The sequence below is a fragment of the Acanthochromis polyacanthus genome, chromosome 6, assembly GCF_021347895.1.
Source record: "Acanthochromis polyacanthus isolate Apoly-LR-REF ecotype Palm Island chromosome 6, KAUST_Apoly_ChrSc, whole genome shotgun sequence".
NCBI lineage: Eukaryota > Metazoa > Chordata > Actinopteri > Pomacentridae > Acanthochromis > Acanthochromis polyacanthus.
In genome coordinates this window covers 22,559,723-22,579,112 of record NC_067118.1, presented here as the reverse complement: position 1 = coordinate 22,579,112, position 19,390 = coordinate 22,559,723, and the positions used below count along the sequence as shown (strand labels likewise).

Sequence of the window (19,390 nt, the reverse complement as noted above, 5' to 3'; positions counted from 1 at the left end):
TGTGTCTCTCTGATTTAAGAGGGTTTACTCGATCTGTGCTTTACAGAGTCTTTCCATTTTGACTTCATTTGCTGCAGCCCAGAGTTGCACGTCAGATTTGCGTACTCTCTACCTAACTGCACACCATTTTTTGCTGTACCTTCTCCTCATTTATCTTAAGCTTCATTTTTTTTCCTCATTTTAATCTGTTGCAGCTGATAGTCAGCAGCAGCCTTGTTACTAACCTGCCGCTGATGAGCTTCCAATTCCAGATGATACATTTTGCTGAATATATATCCTCTTCAGACCCACTGGTGTACAGCCCGGCCTTGCCTAGCAAAATTACAAAGTCTAATATGACGATAACAATGTAGAAAGTTGTCCTCTGTGTAAATGAAGCAATATTTAAAAACTCATGGGACATCATCTGATTCTGTGATGTCACTGGCTTTCAAAATTGTACTTCTTTTATATTTCATTTGATTCCATACTTCATACACATCTGCTCTATGTAAACACCAAGGAGGAACGCAGCTGTATTAGGGTCATTCCAGAATTTGAGGACATCAAATTTCAAATAATCGATGTTCAAATACTAAAACATGCAGTTGTTGTGTAAATTTATTTGTCCTGAAATATGAAAAAGAAATGTGTGAAAATATTTTTTTAAATACCAAGTAAGTCTGGGCTGTCCCCTAAAATGCCATTTTTCTCTTGTCCCACCCCTCTGTTGACCAAATTGAATCTCAAAACGGTTAAAATGATATTTAAATCTCCTTTTTTTGTCAATGTTTTTTTTCATCGATCACTCTTGTAATTGTGGGAACATTTTTTAACCAACATAATATTTTAAATAATTATTATGCATGGAATGTGTGTCCCACAACAACCTGTTAGCGTAACCTTTGTAGCTAGCTGGTAGAAGAAGAAAAACAGTAAATCAAATGATACTCATCAATATTATGTTTTACAAAAGAATGGGTAGAGCAAAGTTATGTCCTCTCTTCTATTCATATTTTCATAACATTGTCAGCCTTGATTGAATGTCTCATTCCACCTCATGCAACCCTGTTTTTTTACTTGTTTGTGCAAATAAATACCATGAAACCTGGATCTGCTGTGAGTTAAATTGAATTAGTAGTTGAAGTTGAGTATATAAACGGCCATTTTTAATCCATTTATTTTGAATATTTACTCTCTTATGCGATTTTTTTGAACATTAACCTTTCTGGATTTGCTCGTCTGATGGTGTCTTTTCTCTGGAGAATAACCTCTATAAACGTGCATGTGTCTCGTTTTGACACCAGTGATGAAGTAACTGGTGTGAATGAATGCATGAACAGCTGCACTCTAACAGCTCAGGTGTGTTTCTGTCCACGTTCAGAGCTTCCTGCGGCTCAAACAGCTCACACACACGGCGTCTGTCTGTCGTATAGGCGGGGTTCCTGAGCGTTTCTTTTCTGTCAGGCTTCAGGAAGTTCAAGTCAGTGCTCCGAGCGCAAATAGACAGATAGACAGTCTGACCGGGAGTAAAAGCCAGCAGCAGCAGCAGCAGTTGCTCCTGTGGAGGCATTCCGAGGATTCCTGTCGTTCCATCCTCTACCTGTCCGACAGGTGCAGTCGGCTGGCTGACAAGGAGGACTGCGGCTCCGAGAGGGGGCCGTTCATGGTCATCTATGGGTGAGTGTCTGCGGAGAGCTTGTCCGTGTCTGGAACCACTATGGCAGAGGATTTTCAACGACAAAAAGCCTTCTCCAGAAGACCCTGGGGGTGGCGGCGCCGAAGCCGTCGCCGTCGAGCAGACAGAACCGAGCCCTGCGCCGACCTCGGACAAAGTATCCGAGAGCAGCTCCATCTACACGGCGCTGTGGTCGTTTGAAGCCCGGCACCAGGACGAGCTGTCCTTCCAGGAGGGAGATATGTTCTGTGTTTTGAGCCGCAGCGGGGAATGGTGGACAGCACGGAAGATCGATACGAACGGGCGCGTCCTGGACACCGGGATTGTGCCAAACAACTACCTGGCGAGGGCCGAGTCTCTGGAGATGCAGCCGTGAGTGTTTGACCCGAAAGCAGCTCTTCACTGTCCTCTTTAATTGTTGTTGTTGCCAAACTCTTAACCCTTAGATGCATAAGTGGGTCAGAAAGGTCGTTTTCTTGCAATACTGAAACGTTTATTGTCATTTCATATTCCAGCTCTTCCTCAAAAAACATGCATTTGATATCATTCCATTTACATTTTTAAGTGATATTTGTATTTTACTACTCCAAGCTCTTTATTACTGATAATATCATACGTACAAGTGGTGATGAAGTGCACAAACTTGGAGGGACACAGATTTTGATCTGTTGTCCTACTTGTCTCCTATCTGCTCTGTGATAACACAGCCTGCAGTTCAGCCCAGAAGCCCCTGATGGTCTGAGCTAAGTCAGTCAAAACTTCTCAGGAATGCAGACGTTTTTGTGTTTTGCACACATGGTTAATATTTGACATATTTTCACATTTTCAGACGTGCAGATTAAAGTGATTTTCGTAAAATATCAGAATATGAAGCTTAGATTTCATTGATTTTTCTGACAAAACTGTACCACCACACATATAGATATGTCCACAGACCCACTGGAAAGTTGAAAATGTTCAAAATGAACAGTTTCTGGCTCAGATGTATTGTGTAATTTTGATCATTTTACAAACACTACATGTCTTTCAAACCTGCCAGTACGATTTGAGCCAAGATCAACTTACAAAGCTGTGAAACTAAACCTACCAGAGTAAAAACCTCAGACTTGGATCCTCTGCGTGGACAGTGGAGTCTGGTCATATAATCTTGCAACAGAAAAAAAAAAGGTAGATTTATGATTAATTTCAGGAACATACTAATGATTCTCTGTACACGAGCGGAGCAACTGCGCGCTTTGGTTAACAGCAACTGCCTGAATCAAGCTTTGGGACCACATCAAATCCCAGTATCAGTCATTAGTATTATGCTGTACAAACATAACAGCCTACAGGTGATGAATGGAATACATACGGCAGCAAGTATAACAACCAAAAGTCACATTGCAAAGCTGTAATTGAGATTTCAGCCTCCCAGGACTCACAACACTGTTAAGTGTAATTAAACCTACACTTTGAAATGAGCGCTGAACTGATGAGGTTATGTAAAGCTAATTTCAACCTTAGCATGTAAGAAGTGAAACCGTATTTGCCTGAGTACTAATTTGGGTTTGTTTATTCTAATTTCTTGGAAAACCTGCAGTGAACACATGTTGTAAACACTGACGCTTTAACTGCTTAAACAACAATTGACATTACTGGATGTAAGAGGAAAATATATAGAAGTTAACACTTTTCATTATCCCAGATGCACATTACACTTTAATTAAACTAATTAAAATTCAGTATGTGTTCAGTTTGGGGATCCAGCTGATAAGCTGAGCTCACACCAGATAAGTACTGGTCAGTTGTAGTCAAACTCTACTTGTAAGTCAGCAACTAAATTTGTATCTTTTGTTAAAATTTTAATATATTATTTTGTACATTTTACTACTACAGAGAACCATCTCATTCTCTGCCTCTTAATTGATCATTTTGACCTTTCGTTGTTTCTCTGTTTGCTTTATTTGAGATAATTTGCTTTATAAGATCATCTTTTGCACTTTATTTGGTGTAAAAATTAGGTTATTTCATGTACTTGAAATTGACCTGCTTTACCCGAGCTTATTGCTTTTATCTGCATTTTACCTATTTATAAATGTGAATTTACTTCTTTTTTTACTATTTCTTTTTTCGTGTCCCTTAACTTTGTATGTTTCTCAGGGAGAGCATGCGTTACACCTGTTATCATAGTCGCTCTCATGTTTGGAAAAGCCTCCTGTGAAATTTACAAAATATAGAAATGACTCAAACTTTAAAAAAGATTCTTCGTATGTAGTGTCTGTGGAGCTTTGGATAAAACCCATACAGCAACCTTTCCATTACTTGTTGTCACTCTTGCTGCTGTTAATCAGCTTCCCTTAATCTTTGTCAGCAAGTGGCCATTCATTCAACTAAAACCCGAATATGACAGCGGTCTATCTCTTTATTTTTAATTTTCTACATCACATATATTCAACCCAACTCTCTGTTGTGTGTGAAAAATGTCAATAGCACCTTTCATAATGTCAAACCCGTGTCTGTGTGTGTGAATTAGCCGTGGTGCAAACAAGGACGCAAACACGACGACAGTCAGCTTCACCACTTCTCGTTTTGTTATTCTCTCTTGCTGTTTATTGCTTCAACAGAATAGGAAGTGTGCAAACCGTGGATATTCCCATATGTCAGATAGAAAGTATTAATTCTAGAGTTCCTCTATTCTAACTTGTAATATGTAATGTGTTTAGTAATAAGTCATACTGTGTATTTTACCCCCTGGACTCTTTAGAGGATTATCAATGGTTCCACATTTTCAGTCAGCTTGAAGTTTAAAGCAAAAAATATTTCATGCTACACTTTCCTTTATCCTTCAATATATGTGTGGGGAGTTGCAGAGATGAAACATTGTTTTTAACAGTCAAGACTTCAAGTATATGCACATATCTCAGGTCAGGTTTATTATTAAATACAACTGAATCCAAGTAAGAGTGTAAGAAGTACACAAAAAACATAACTGGTGGCATACATGGGGTACAATTTTAATTTCTCTCAGCCATATTTATACAGTACCAGTAAGATCAGACACAATCAAGGTTTGCTGAAACTGTTATTGTTGAATAGTGATTAATTTGTAGACATTTTTGAAATGCCATCACTGTTCTCTAGAGTCCATGTTAACATCTTCAAACAACATGTGCCGTGTGATCAACGTTTAACAACTTGAAGATATTCAGTTAACTATCAATAAAGAAAATTTTATCTCTTTACTGCAGGAATTTGAACTTGTCATACCAGGAAAAGCACAACTAACTAATTATCGCTCAACTCCAAGAAGAGTTCCTGTAAGTCACGCCTAAAATGTGCTTACATAATACCACAATCTAGGAAAAAAGTACATGTAATGCAGCAAAATACCCACAAAACTGGCACAACAAAACTACAGATATTGTTTGATAGTTTTTCTTGAAAAATGGCTTTTGTCTAGCGCCTCTAACAGGCATTAAATATATTAATCCAGTGAAGAGGGACTCTTCCTGGGTCTGTGACTGTCAGTACAGATCAAAACATTTCATTGCATCTCAGCTGACATGTGAAAGCGAAGTACTTTCTATTCCTTCTAATTTTCTCTTTTACATTGAAATTTCACTAAATTCTAAGCACAGCTGTTGTTTTTAACTCATGTTTGGTGAGTTGTCTGACAACTGAAACCAAAAAATATGTGAATGAGATCACATATATTTCATTTTTAACTGCAATTTATGTGAGTACTGAGAGCAGTAGAGAAGCAAACAGATGTACACACCAACTGAGTTTAGGTTGCACTGAAGCACAGAAGGTGACATGAAGATACATTAACCCACACAGTCTTCACTATTGGGTTCAAGTTTCTCTGAATGTCGCTCAGCTTTTCAGTTTCCACAGCGCTCTGCCCTGTTAGCATATAATCAAAGCTAATGGTAGCATTCATTACATCACAGCAACATGCTAACACTAAGGATTTTTCCATTGTTGTTGTGACATTGCCATCAAAAATAAAAAGAATCCTGTGGGTTGAGTGCATGAAGACTCTTATGTTCACTCTTGCATCAACATCAGAAGATCTGATGGACTTTTCTCATGGCTGAGAGACATTTTAGAGTTAGAGAGTTTAGAGAAGCAGCTGTACAAAGTAAATGAACTTCGTGGACTGAGAGGCAGCTGGTCAACCCCAGTGGTTCGTCTGGACACAGCAGGTATGAAGGGGCAGAATTATTAAAATTTCTATTTTTACATCTATTAGTAACCCCCTATTGAAACTGGACCAAATTCTTACTGTTTTTTTAATACTGGGAGGAGATCTAAGCTGAGGTGCAACTGGAGGAATATCAAAAATAAGCGTCTTTTTATTTTACACCTTTCAGTTTATAAAACAAAAGACAAGAGAATTTCATTTTCACTCTATGGGACCTTTAATAGAAGTCTATGTCAATTCTTGTGAACCTTTCCAACTCACATTATAGTAATCCAAGATGGACCTAGCACTACGGTCCAGTACAAAACATCTTTGCAACACTGAACTCAGTAATTCCATCAGAGATTGATGGCAAATACTGTTTTAATTGTTCTTACAGAGCCGAAACAGACACCAGTTAATGCTGAGCAACTGTTGGATAAGGTTTTGTCAGTATAAAATCTACTTCATCCAAAAAATGGAAATGAATTCTTTCTACACAGCTTTATAAAAACTGTATTTTCGGCCTGGAGATCTGATTCATAACCTGATGGAGAAGGATAATCAGTGTGGTGTTACAATAACCGTCTTTTGTCCTGACTGCCTACTCTTCTTTAAAGACTTCTGACCTAATTAGAAATGTTGCAGAACGGAACTACACATCACTTTTCAGCTATTTGCTTATCACCAAAGCATAAATTGCTATATCTTGTGTGCACCTGAGATTCATCTGAAGAGGATTGCAGAAGATTTTATCAACCATTTCCATCTATTTCACATCATTGTTTTGATTATTACAGACTTAGGTTCTGAAGCCAGCCAGCCATTTTCTAATAATTACTTTTACTGATATATTTCTGTCTTGATTCAGGTGGTTTTATGGGAAAATGAACCGCTTCGAGGCCCAAGGCCACTTGATGGGACCAGGAAATGAAGAGGGAGCTTTTCTTATCCGACACAGCGAAAAAGACAACATTGGATATGTTCTTTCAGGTAAGAAAACAGCAAGGGAGTTTGATGGATTAAAACTATAAAGAAATCAGAGGCGTGCGATGGGTTGAAGTACACTGACAGAGGAAGCAGTTGAGACAGAAAAAGGAAGTAAAAGGACAATATTTGGCTTTAGATTTGAAAGATTTAAGGTTACGGGGAGCCCAAGCCCCTAACATGAGGTTTCTACTTATGTCTTCTCGCTATATCATTTTAAACAGGCCAAACTCTCTGAACTCCAACCACTTTCTGGCCATTTTTTTGCTTCTGTCACAAATGTTTATGTATTGTGGGCTCATTTTTTTTAATATATTTTTCACTAATATGAAGTCCTGCACCTCTGTGAAAGCAGCACAACCATGACTAGAAGTATATCAGACTTTATATCACCTAACTGTTGGGTGTAGCTGAGTCACTCATGACCTCTCACCAAATCTTTTGTTTTTTACAGCTTCTTAATCGTGCAGACCGTTAATTTTTGACAATAAATCAATTTTGAGGAAATAGCAAAGTCCCACAAAGCTTAGCTCGGATTACATTTTTCTGATGTATCTACACATCACAAATGAGTAGTTAAACAACAGTTGAGAAGTAAAAGAAATCCAAGAATTCTTTCTGTGTTTACAGTTTCTGGCTCTGACAAATGATGTCATCTGGGGGCTTTTTTTATGAAAGAATTTGAATTTTGTTTCTTTTATTTTTGTGAATTGTGGAAATATAAGTGTGTCATACTGCACAAAAGAAATTTCTGAGTCTTCTGTACTTCTAGCCACTGTTGTTCTGTTTCCATACAGGTGCAGGACTTTTTGTTGCAGTTGAAAACTAGAGAAGCATTCGGAGAGCGCAGACCTCTGCCATGCCATCTGTTTGTTTGTCTGTCTGTTTGTTTGTTTGTCTGTTAACAGCATAACTCAAAAAGTCATGGACGGATTTTCACCAAATTTTTTGCAGAATGTCCGGAAGAGCAAAAGTAACAATCGATTAGATTTTGGAGGTGATCCGGATCACCGTCTGGATCCAGGATTTTTTTGAAGGACTCTGTGCAATTGAGAGATGGCCTGGCCAGAGTCCTTCAAAAAATCCTGGATCCAGACGGTGATCCGGATCACCTCCAAAATCTAATCGATTGTTACTTTTGCTCTTCCGGACATTCTGTAAAAATTTGGTGAAAATCCGTCCATGACTTTTTGAGTTATGCTGTTAACAGACAAACAGACAAACAGACAAACTCCGGTGATTACATAACCTCCTGGCGGAGGTAATAATCCCAAGGAAAGTAAAAATGTGACAGAATCAAAAAACACCCAGAAACTGCCTGAGGTTCAGATTGTTAAGATGACTAAGCACAGTGTCATAAAGACTAACAAAAGCGTAGCAGTTACTGCACTGCACCCACACATGGGCGCATATAAGAGTGGGACAATTTGTCATTATTCATTTCTTACAAATGCTTCCGTCTCAGATCCGATCCATGTATGACAGTCACACTTACAAAGCATTGAACTGATGCCCTTTAAAAATGCAGCAACACAAGCATAGCCACGGAGAATGTCAGTGTTTATGTTCACCATCATATCAAGCAGGCTGCTAATCTGCACCTTTCTTCAGTGAAAATCAGCAAAACAGCAAGTGTATTTTAATTTAGGATGTATAATTTTATCATTTCCATAAGCGACATGTCTATGATACAGTCTGACAGTGACGAGCAGGAGCAGCCCAAAGGTCAAACTGAATGTAAACAGTCCAACTGTTTATCCGGATTATCCAAACTGCTTTAAAACTGTTATAATATTACGACGGTTTGATCACTCTCAATAATAAATAACACTAGGGTGTCAGCCTTACTATGTATTATGGGAGGTAAAGGGGTATTTTACATATTTTTTGTAGGTTTTTAATCCCCAATTTGTAAATTACTCAGTTAAATCACACCGTAAATAACACTATAGAGCTTTAACCCCAATACAAGGTGTCCCAAAAAAATGCATACACCTTTTAGCAGCTGAATAGACTCTACGTTCATCAGATCTCACACCACTAGACTTCTTTTTATGGGGATACCTAAAAGACAAAGTCTACACAATGAGACTTGCAACAGTCACTGAATTGAGAGCAACCATTGAACGTGAATGCACTCAAATACCAAGGGATTTGTTTCATGATGTGTGCTATTCCATCACTTTGCATTGTCAGCAGTGTCTGGACCAGAACGGACATCAGTTTGAGAACAGGCGGTGACAAAACAATAGAATGATGTTTGTAAATTCTTTTACATGTTGAAAATTAAACGAACTATATTAAATACCTAGTTTACAACTATTTAAAGTGTGTATACATTTTTTTGGGACACCCTGTATATGCAATCGTAATCCTGTTATTTTTTCTAAATTACATTTGAGACAATGGCTGTTGTTGCTGCCTGACCTAACCATTTTATTTTATTTAAATTGCACTTTTAGGATTTTATTGTTTGGCTGAATTTGTTCAAGGATGTGTGTGCATCTTATTTAGTTTATATGTTTAATTTTTTTACCACTTCTGCTTGTTTCTGATATTGTGTGAATCTTTCCGCAGTGAGGTCAAGCAGCCGGGTGAAACATTTTAAGGTCCACCAAGCAAATGGAAGTAAGTTCCTTGTGGATCCCAACCATCAGTTCAACTCTCTGATTGACCTTGTGGAGCACTACTGCAACAACAACCTCATCAACACAGGCAAACTGGGGAGACCCTGCAAAAGGGTGAGGCGCGATATGTCAGTTTTGTATTTTGGCTTCCTCATTTGTTCCTCATATGTGTCTAATCATCTGAACACAAGAATTGTGGACAATCACAACTGGTGTCTAAAAGAAAATATATAAATATACCTGCTTTCTACCTTGTGTTTATAGGATTTGGTAGCCAAACTTCTCTGGTTAAAAACTTGAGACTGTTGTTTGGATGCATCATTCTGCATATTTGTGCTGTGTTTTATGGCTCTATATGACATACAAATCTTCGTTTTTCGTCCATCAGAAAAAGCCCAACATCTCGGACCTGAATCATTTTACGGTGGATGAATGGGAGCTCCCAAAAGAGGAGTTCTCGCTGGAGGAGCAGCTGGGCAGCGGCAACTTTGCCGACGTCTACAGGGGACGCTGGAAAAACCACATCAATGTTGCCATCAAGATCCTGAAAAATGGTATTTTATCATCTCAGCAGATAGGTAGTAGAAAAAATCTCTGTCAGACCGAGATGAGGACAGACATAGAGATAGACAGCGACAAGAGATAAGGGTTTTGAAAATATTTTTACAAGGCAAAGATTTGCACAGTTAATGAAACAACAGAGAAGAGCCAATCAAAATGAGCAACGTGTCATAGCATAGGAATCTCTGCATTCAGTCTAAACACACAATATGGTGGAAAAATTACTACTAGATCCCGTTTAACATACTACATGAGTTAAAATGGAGTGTTTCAGACAGAGGCTCAGAAGAGGTGTTGCAGCATGCCACAGTAAAAGAAAATTTGTTGTGTTTTTCGAGCATTAAAGGTGCATTAATTTGCAAAGAAGTGGCCCTTTAAAATATCTGACTCGCGTCATTTTTAGCTTATCAGTCGAAGCAATTAATGCCCCAATTATTAAGTAATAATAATGTACTGTATGTGTACTGTAAAAACTGACTTTTATTTCATTGTGCAAAAATCATAGTACATATTGTCAGTGACACATTGGGCCACATTTATGGTGAAACTGGTTTTGTTTTGTCTGGTAGAGACAGAATGAGAATGTGACATTTCCAGACCTTTCACAATAATTCCCAGTGATCCATTTCTGATGCATAACTGGCAACCAAGCAACCTTGTTGCCCCTGGAGTTGAAGTGACACAGTTGCAAAGTATTCTACTGAGTTGTGCAGCTATCTGTGGAATTCTTTCTTTTGTTGCCTACCCAGCTGAAGTTTTGGCATGTGTCATTACTAATCTCTGTCTCAATACAGTTTTAATATTCACAACATGTTGTTTTCATTGAGGATAAGTGGACTGATTGTAGACTTGTAGTCAATAAAGGAAGTGCAGAGTTTTAAACTGCGGCCTCTTAAGTAGGTCACTTATGTAATTGAACTGATGAATCATCTGTTTCACTGAAAAGACATTTCCCTCATGTCTCCAACAGTGTACTGCACTGCATAAAAACAGGTTGCACACTTTACACAACACACTGTATCTAGAATAACCAGTTATGCTGATTTGATTTAAATGGGCAAGGCATCCAAACAGCAGCTGCAGCATAATTTCTGCTCTCAAATTCTTTAAGATGAATCTGCCACCTAATGACTGCAAAATACTGAAACCACATCTTCTCCCTATAGTCTACTTAATTTGTCTACATATGACTTGTTTGTTAAGCACCACAGTTAATGGCATATTTGTTAAACAGTCAAGATTTCAATGTGATTTTCTTCCTGCTACTTTTATCTGTGTCCTTTAATTTCCCATATTTTAATTCTTTCTCTCTTCTTTCAGACTCCGAGATGAACCAGCGTGAGTTTCACAGAGAAGTTCAGATTCTGAAGAGTCTCCGGCATCGTCACCTCATCTCTCTGTTTGCTGTGTGCACGGCTTCACCGCCTTACTACATCATCACAGAGCTGATGGAGAAAGGCAGCCTGCTCAGCTTCCTCAGAGGTAAACCTCAATGTTCTTCTGCTTCTGTTTTTCATGGGAAACAATCAGAGTTTAATGTTGTAGTGTCAGGGTGAGGTTGGAGGGTCATGGTTTTGGTTTATGGTAGATTGCTGATATGGTGTTTTGGGGTTTTCTGAAATTGCCTTCCGTCCTCATTGCCGTCATGTCTTTTTTTCATCTGCCTGTCTCATTCGTTTGTACTCGTATGTTAGACAATCAGTAGCATTACCTGTAAAATATTTTTTGAAAAAGGATATCAGTAGCTGAAGCAGTTAATGAACTCTAATATTGACATAGTTTTCAGCAAAACCTCTATAGCACAAAGGTAAAATAGAATTCCTGTGTTTCAGTTATGGTCTTTGTTTTTGTGTGCCGCCCCAAGATTTTCCCCATCTGACCACTCTTGCGGAAAATTTCTGGAGGCGCCACTGCCTAAAACAGCCTACAGATTCCTACAGTGGAAATCAGTATAATGTACACTGCTCGTCCAAAAAAATAAAATTTCGCTCTCTAATATTGCATTGGACTGCCTTTAGCTCTAAGAAAGACACACATTCGCAGTGACATCGTTTCGATGAGCTTCTGCAAAGTCACAGCATTTATTTCTGTCCAGAGTTGCATTCATTTTCTACCAAGATCTTCTATTGATGATGTGAGAGTCGGACTGCAGTGCAAAATCTTCTACAGCACATCCTAAAGATTCTCAATGGTACTGAGGTGTGGACTCATACGCCACTTTCTACGCAAAGGCCCCTGGTCATTCAGTATATTCAGGTAGTCAGCTGACCTCGTTGTTTAGTAACATAACATTAGTGAACCTGACCAACCCCAGATCATAACTCTAACCCCCACAGGCTTGTAGGCACTAGATATGATGAGTGAATCACTTCACACATCTCTCGTCTTACCCTGATGCGTCCATCACTTTGGAACAGGGTAAATCTGGACTCATCAGACCACATGACCTTCTTCCATTGCTCCAGTCTCCAATCTTTATGCTACCTAGCATACTCAAGCCTTTTTTTCTGATTAGCCTCCCTGATCAGTGGTTTTCTTAGGGCTAAACAGCTGTCTAGTCCCAATCCTTTGAGTTCCCTTTGCACTGTGCATGTGGAAATGCTCTTACTTTCACTATTAAACATAGTTGTGAGTTCTACACCGTATAGCTGTTGTCTGATTGTCTGTTATTTTCTGCTTCTTTCTCAGGTCCAGAGGGGCAGCATCAAGACGTGGCATCACTCATTGATATGGGTGCCCAGGTGGCTGATGGGATGTCATACTTGGAGGAAAAGAACAGCATCCACAGAGATCTGGCTGCTCGAAATGTCCTGGTGGGAGAAGACTACATCTGTAAGGTGGCCGACTTTGGGCTGGCCAGAATCGTCAAGGTAGGGGCATGGAAGGGTTTGGAAGTCAGATTTAAAGTCAAATCAAGAATGCTGGTTTTAAGTCAAAGGTTTTTTTTTCTTTTGGAAATTCAGGAGCCATTTTACATCACAGAAGATAAAAAGATGCCTTACAAGTGGAGCGCTCCTGAGGCCATCAGCCATGGAAAGTTTTCCAACAAGTCAGATGTCTGGTCTTTTGGTGTTTTGCTCTATGAGATTATCACCTATGGAGGCGCTCCTTATCCAGGTTAGTGGAATGACAGGGTTTTTGGGTTGGATGCTTTTATAAAAGCAATTTAAAGCACCTTCAGTCCTCAGTAAATTCTGGAATTTATCACATCAAAGTCCTTACGGAAAGCATTTGTCCCATTTTGTCTTGGATATTTGCAAGTTTGTCAGAACAGTGTCTCAATCACAACAATAACCTGTAATGGATGCTATGATTTTGTTGCGTTTGTCCTGCTGTTGTGGCTGTATTTTCTTGGTCAACTGGTCAGTGGGTTTGCAGATGTGATCTCATCCGTCCAAGGTCTTATTGGTCAGACAACTGCTGGTGTTTCCCATGGGATTAATAAAGTATCTATCTATTTATCTAACCTTTCAGGATTAATCAATTATTTTTTGTAGTGGAGGAACAGACTGCCTGTCAACAGCTACACATTTTTACAACTTTGAACTTGTCTGACCAAATGGAGTCTACTAGTTCAAGCTTACTTACCATTTACTGAATGTTTTATGCACTTTCAGTTCCAAACTATTTAACAACAAGTCATGGGCAGGTGCATGTGGGTCTGCTCCGAGGCTGTTCTCATCACAAAGCAGAAGTTGTAGTAATTTGATGAGTCTCAAGCCAGTTGGTGGCAAACCACTCAGAAACTGTCTTACACAGAAATGGTGGTATCGTTCATTAATAGATCAACATTTTGAAAATACACCCCCCCCAATTTCTTGCTGAGAGTTAGTTGACTGGATTGACACCACAGTCAAGGTTGTGCATCAACTACTGAGCTAGAATCAGGACGTAATTCACATAATTTAGCATAAAGGCTGGAAGAATCTCTCTGCCAAACAAAGAAACACATCTATCAGAACCTGAAAAACTTTCCTAAGATGCTTGATCATCTTTGTTTGATCTGCATGCAGAAATAAAACATTGTAAAGAGTTACTTGCTGTGATTTTACAGCCAGGTGCAGTGCCTTCCCAGAGTGAAGTTGGTGCTGTCAGATTAATGGGAAAAGAGCAGAGATGCTGCACAGAAATGCCGATGGATGAATGAACAGTTTTTTCAGTCTATTCTTAGGTTGTCTTATAAGTGCACTTTGCAGGTGATGGACAGAATATTTTTGAACTTTCTCTCGCTGGCTGTTTTTCCTACTTTTAGATTTTATGCTTAGCAAAGCTAATGAGCTGCTGCTTTCAACTTGAAAATACATGAAATTACCATGAAGTATTGTTTTATAGACTCCACTAAGTACTTCAGGTGCTGAAATTTAACCAAGTAGTTTTGGTTCTGCAAAATTGAAAAAGCCTCTTGGATGAGAGATGAAACGCCTGCTGCTCCAGGTTTAAACTTGAAATAAAAATGTGAAATTAACAATTATTTCACTCTACTTTTACAAATATGAATCATCATTTCACTTTAAAACAATCAGGGGCAATAGGTAAATGCTGCAAATACTAGATTTAATGTTGCCTTAGAATTAATTTTGGCTAATAAGGCTAGCAGGTAGAAAGTACTGTTGCTCAATCAGTTCATCTAGAAATAACGTGCCGATCTTTTTACGATTTCAGTCGACCAATACCAGTTACTGTATTCCATCCATCATCTCTGCACCGCTTAATCACCATTAGGGTCGTGGGGGATCTGGAATCTATCCCAGCTGACTTATGGTGAAGGCAGAGGACACCACCAGTGTATCACAGCGCTACAAATACAGACAAGCAATCACACTCACACCTTCGGAAAATTTAGAGTTACCATTTAACTTTAGCATGTTTTTGGATTGTGTGAGGAAGCCAGAGAATCCCGGAGAAAACCCACGCATGCACAGGGAGAACATGCAAACTCCATGCAGAAAGATCCCACGCCGGACACAAACCGGGGATCTTCTAGCTGTAAGGTGACAGTGCTAACCACTGCTCTACTGTGCAGCGCAATTACTGCCATTCATTAAAGACAGATAACTTTCTGTGTGCAATTGAGACAAAATGTTGGATTCTTAATTTCTCCAGTTTCGCCTTCATTTTGAAATTGTTTAAATCCTGCTTTGCTGTTACATCCCGTTCAGACTGTGTCTGCTAGTCCAGCTAAATAAAACGGTCTGATTACTGCTGGCACAGGGCACAACTGGTTCTTTTTCTTCAGCAGTAAAAAAGTGTTTTTGTCAGAACTGAGTGTGTATTGTTTTCCTTACATCTCTGCATTTTCTTCAATTGTGGCACATTTTTCTTAATCTGAGTTTCTTTTCCCTATCATATTTAAGATGAGCATATCTAATATACAACTGTTTTAAACCACAGGTTCAAAGTTGTATATAGCCCGTCTTAAAATAATATACCCTTAAATTAGAACAGCTTTGACTTACTGTAATCTTCCGTGCTGCTCGTGCCAGCCATTAAAATATCTCTCCCTAAAGCTATTCTGTGGTAAGTTAAGGGTGATAAAATCTACAGTCTTTATTTGAAGCGTCCCTCGTCAGAATCCGGCAAACCTAATTATTTTTTTCTGCGGCTTTGCAGGTTTCTATCTTTTTATTTCGAGGCTTCCATTTCAGCTAAACGACAGCGATGTTAGAGGATAGTGATTTGAGTCTCACTACAGACCAGGAATGAGGAAGCAAAACCTCTTTCAGTTTAGTTCATAAATGTAGCAGGCTGTTGTTTAAAAAAAATGATTAACTTGGTCCTTAAAAAATGGATGCCTTGCCACTATTACTGTATATTGGACTCTAGATACTTTGCATTTCAGCTGGTGATTTTATCATCCTTAACTTACCACAGTATAGCTATAGGCAGAGATGTTTTAATGGCTGGCATGAGCCGCAAGGAAGATTGCAGCATGTCAAACCTGTTTCGATGTGTGGTTGAAATGTCTTCAGACAGACTATAAAAAACTGTAAACCCATCCTTTCTAAACAGTTATGGTATATTAGATGCACTTATCTTAAATGTGATGAGGAAAAGAAACCCGGATCAACAAAAATATGCTGCAATTGAGGAAATGCAGAGATGTTCAGGAAGAAGAGCAGCACATCCTCAGTTCTGACAGGCTTCACTCTCCACACCCAGTTAGGCTAGTTTCGATAATATCAGGCCCCTTTAATGATCTGAATTATCACCTTTATCAACCGTCGTTTGAGTCCCGTGTTGGATCATTGAGGCAGTTTTCTGTTTTATTTTGGCCTCATTTTGACCTTTGTTTTCACTCGTTTTTCCTAATAATGTTTGGTTACATTTTCAGAAAATGATTGCTTTAGCTATCTCAGTTTTTCATTAGGTTTACGAAAGAATGTTTTGTTTACTTCTCATCCAAGAGGTGACAAGGTGAAATGGACACAGCAGAGCTTTGCTATATGTGGCAAACATAGCAAAAGAGTGTATTTTAACTCAAACCAGTTAGTTTGTAAACCTCATGTGGTGCCTAAATTTATCTAAGTAGTTCTGATTCTGCACAATTAAAAAAGCATTCTTGAATGAGAGGTGAAACGCCTGTTGAACCTCTAAGAGTCGTAGTGAATGTAGTGCACCTACCAGGCCAGCTAGAAGGTAGAGGAAATTGTACTGTAGTGGAAATGATGTGCATTGATGATGTCTGAGCAAAGCAAGAAACTCAGGAGCATTTGTTTTGACGCAATGAATCTTCCTACAATTAAATCACATAGTGGCCTGACTGAAAAGTTTAGAAGTATTAGTCATGCAGACTTACATTTGGCTCATTTGAAGGTCCAAGGTGTTGAAGTGTGATTGTCTAATTCAAGTTTTTACAGTAAATTTCCGATCAAGTTGAACCAATTTTGCAGGGCTGTTTATCAAACTGTGCTTAGGAAATATTCCTGGAGTGTTGGTTTACAGTGGGCTCAGGTTGAACGTTCATTTCCCACAGGATTAAAGTTTGCACAACGATATACTTAAAAAGCCCCCAGGTGCGTGTACAGATATTTTAGTGAAAATAAATGTTTAACACCACTTCTGCTTTTCTTTCTCCTCCCTCCTCCTGCTTTTCTCTGTCTCAGCTTTTAGTAACCAAGAAGTGCATGAACAGATTATGAAGGGATACAGGATGCCGGCACCGTCGAAATGTCCCAACTTTCTCTATCAAATCATGCAAAAATGTTGGAGCGCCGAGCCAGCCGACAGACCAGACTTCAAGTCCCTCAGGATCCAGCTGGATAGCTGCTCCTATGTGCTGGAGTGATCTGCATTACAGACTCAACAAGCGGGGACTTTGGGAGCTTTTCACTAAAGACTCCTCTTTAGAAAAACGGACACAAAACTTTGTGAACCTGCAATACTTGAGGCGTTTTCTTCAGTCCTCTAGGGCTGCAACCAACAATTCTTCTCTGTATCGATTCATGTGGAGAATGCTTTTTACTGAGCTGAGACCATCAGGAAGTAACAATTTTCATGGAAACACTTAGAATGAACTTTTTAAGTCATATTTTTGAGCAGTTGTGAGAGTACTCTGAATCCGCTAAACCTGAGATGGGAAATAAAACTAAAAAAAAGAGTTGTCACAGTAAAATGTTTCATTTCAGGCCACAAAGTGATAATTACTAATCATTTTTAGATAACCTATTTCTAATAAAGACTCACAAACAATGTTTTTTTTTTTATTTGAACTGCTTTATTTATTGAGGTAAACTGGTAGTCGTTTTAATGTTAACACAACAATGAAAAACAACATTTATACACAAAAATAAATATGGATAAAGGAATGATGTCTCATGGATACGCATTAAACAAAGAATGGTGGGCTTGGACCAGGTAACACCAGAAGAAGAACCCACACTAACCATTACGTCAATTCTTTCAGCTCTCAGTGAAAGTGGAGGTGACTGGAGATACAGGAATGTGAGTGTTCTTTGACCATAAAGCCTGTCTCACAAGAAAACCAACAGTCTCTGCTGGTCAGAGCCTCTAATGTAAGGTCTGTGGACACCCATGCAGCTGCAGATTCAGAAGACCCGCTTGGAAGCCGAGACTGAGAGCGACAGAGGGTGAAGGGGCTCCATTATTAAGGTATGAGAGGCTGTTTGAGCTGCAAAAGAAGCACATTTAGGCTTTGCTTATGCCGCTGAACTTTGCGTTTTCTTTACGTCTTTTCATTGTTGTTTGAGTAAAACTGTCCAAAATGTTAGCAAACAGTTTGTTTAGTGCTGTTGATGCATCACAGATATTGATTATTTTATCTCCCAGTCATTACTTACTTAATACTCTTCACTCCTAGTGGAGCATACGGCCTCAACAGTAGCTCTCCACTTCTCCCGGTCTCTGGCTTTCCTCTTGGCTTCCTCCCAAGACAGGCCGATGGTCTTCAGCTTATTGATGACGGTTCGTCTCCATGTCTGTTTTGGGCGCCCACGCTTCGTCTTGCCTTGAGGGTTCAAGTGCCTGCCTGGTGACATTTGCAGGTTCCTTCCTCAGCGTGTGGCCGACCCATCGCCACTTTCTCCTCCTGATCTGGACATCCATAGGCTATTGGTTGGCCCTAGTCCACAGGTCGGTGTTTGACACTCTGTCAAACCACTTGACGTTGAGGATCTGCCGGAGACACTTGCTGATGAAGGTCTGGATCTTTTTGGAGCTTCTGATGACCCTCCATGTTTCAGAGCCATACATGAGGACGGATTTGACGTTTGAAGTGAAGATGTGGAGTTTGGTGCGGGTTGAGATGTCCCAGTCATAGGTCAGACATTAAATATGTCAGCTTGGGCTCTAAGAAATTGTGATGGGCTTTATTAACTATTTTGTTGCTTGTTATTTAACTGAACATTATCTAAGAGTTGTATATTAAATTCTGAAGCTTCGACCAGGCAGATGGAATGATGGATGCACCCACAATAACATGACTGTTAGACTTCTTGCTTTTTTCTTTAACATATCGGTTGCAATATGCTACATTTAGTTTTCAGCTCATATGCCAAGCAAACCTTAATTTTCTAAACTAACATGCTGTTTGGTTACAAATGCCCAAGGTGGTGTCTTTTCAATTTAAGCCACAAAGAGACCAAAACCCTGACATTTTTAGTTTACAGGTGTGAAAAGCCACAGTTCCTACTGAATTTAGAAAAAGTTTGGTGTTTTTACTACAACTAATGCCAGTTAGTTATGAAAATAGATCTTAAGCAGTTCTATATTCAAACCTGTCATAATTCCCTGTGGAATAATTTTGTTCCATTTCTTTATGAACCTGGCTTTAATTCAAGCAAAAACACAAGATTTATTTCCAAAGAGAAGCCAGCAGGGAAACATAAAAAGTCATACTTGATCCAATTAGTCATTAATTCAGTAATGTTCAGCTGC

The 19,390-nt window shown here is 39.1% G+C and overlaps 1 protein-coding gene across 1 annotated transcript; it reads left to right on the top strand.

Moving 5' to 3' along the window:
* Nucleotides 1-1,260: 1,260 nt before the first annotated feature.
* Nucleotides 1,261-17,686, top strand: LOC110952284 (protein-tyrosine kinase 6-like). Its single transcript, XM_022195778.2, has 8 exons — nt 1,261-2,029; nt 6,694-6,815; nt 9,387-9,550; nt 9,825-9,990; nt 11,318-11,479; nt 12,686-12,867; nt 12,961-13,114; nt 17,101-17,686. Exons 1-8 carry the CDS (start codon nt 1,656-1,658, stop codon nt 17,280-17,282), a joined length of 1,506 nt encoding a protein of 501 aa, XP_022051470.1. The 5' UTR covers nt 1,261-1,655; the 3' UTR covers nt 17,283-17,686.
* The last annotated feature ends 1,704 nt before the right edge of the window (nt 17,687-19,390 follow it).

What these genes read in the sequence shown, in the direction of transcription:
- LOC110952284 (XM_022195778.2), top strand. Translation starts at nt 1,656, where the DNA reads ATGGGTGAGTGTCTGCGGAGAGCTTGTCCGTGTCTGGAACCACTATGG. An exon ending in CATTGGATATGTTCTTTCAG is followed by an intron (nt 6,816 to 9,386) that starts GTAAGAAAACAG and finishes ATCTTTCCGCAG; the next exon opens with TGAGGTCAAGCAGCCGGGTG. An exon ending in CATCAAGATCCTGAAAAATG is followed by an intron (nt 9,991 to 11,317) that starts GTATTTTATCAT and finishes CTCTTCTTTCAG; the next exon opens with ACTCCGAGATGAACCAGCGT.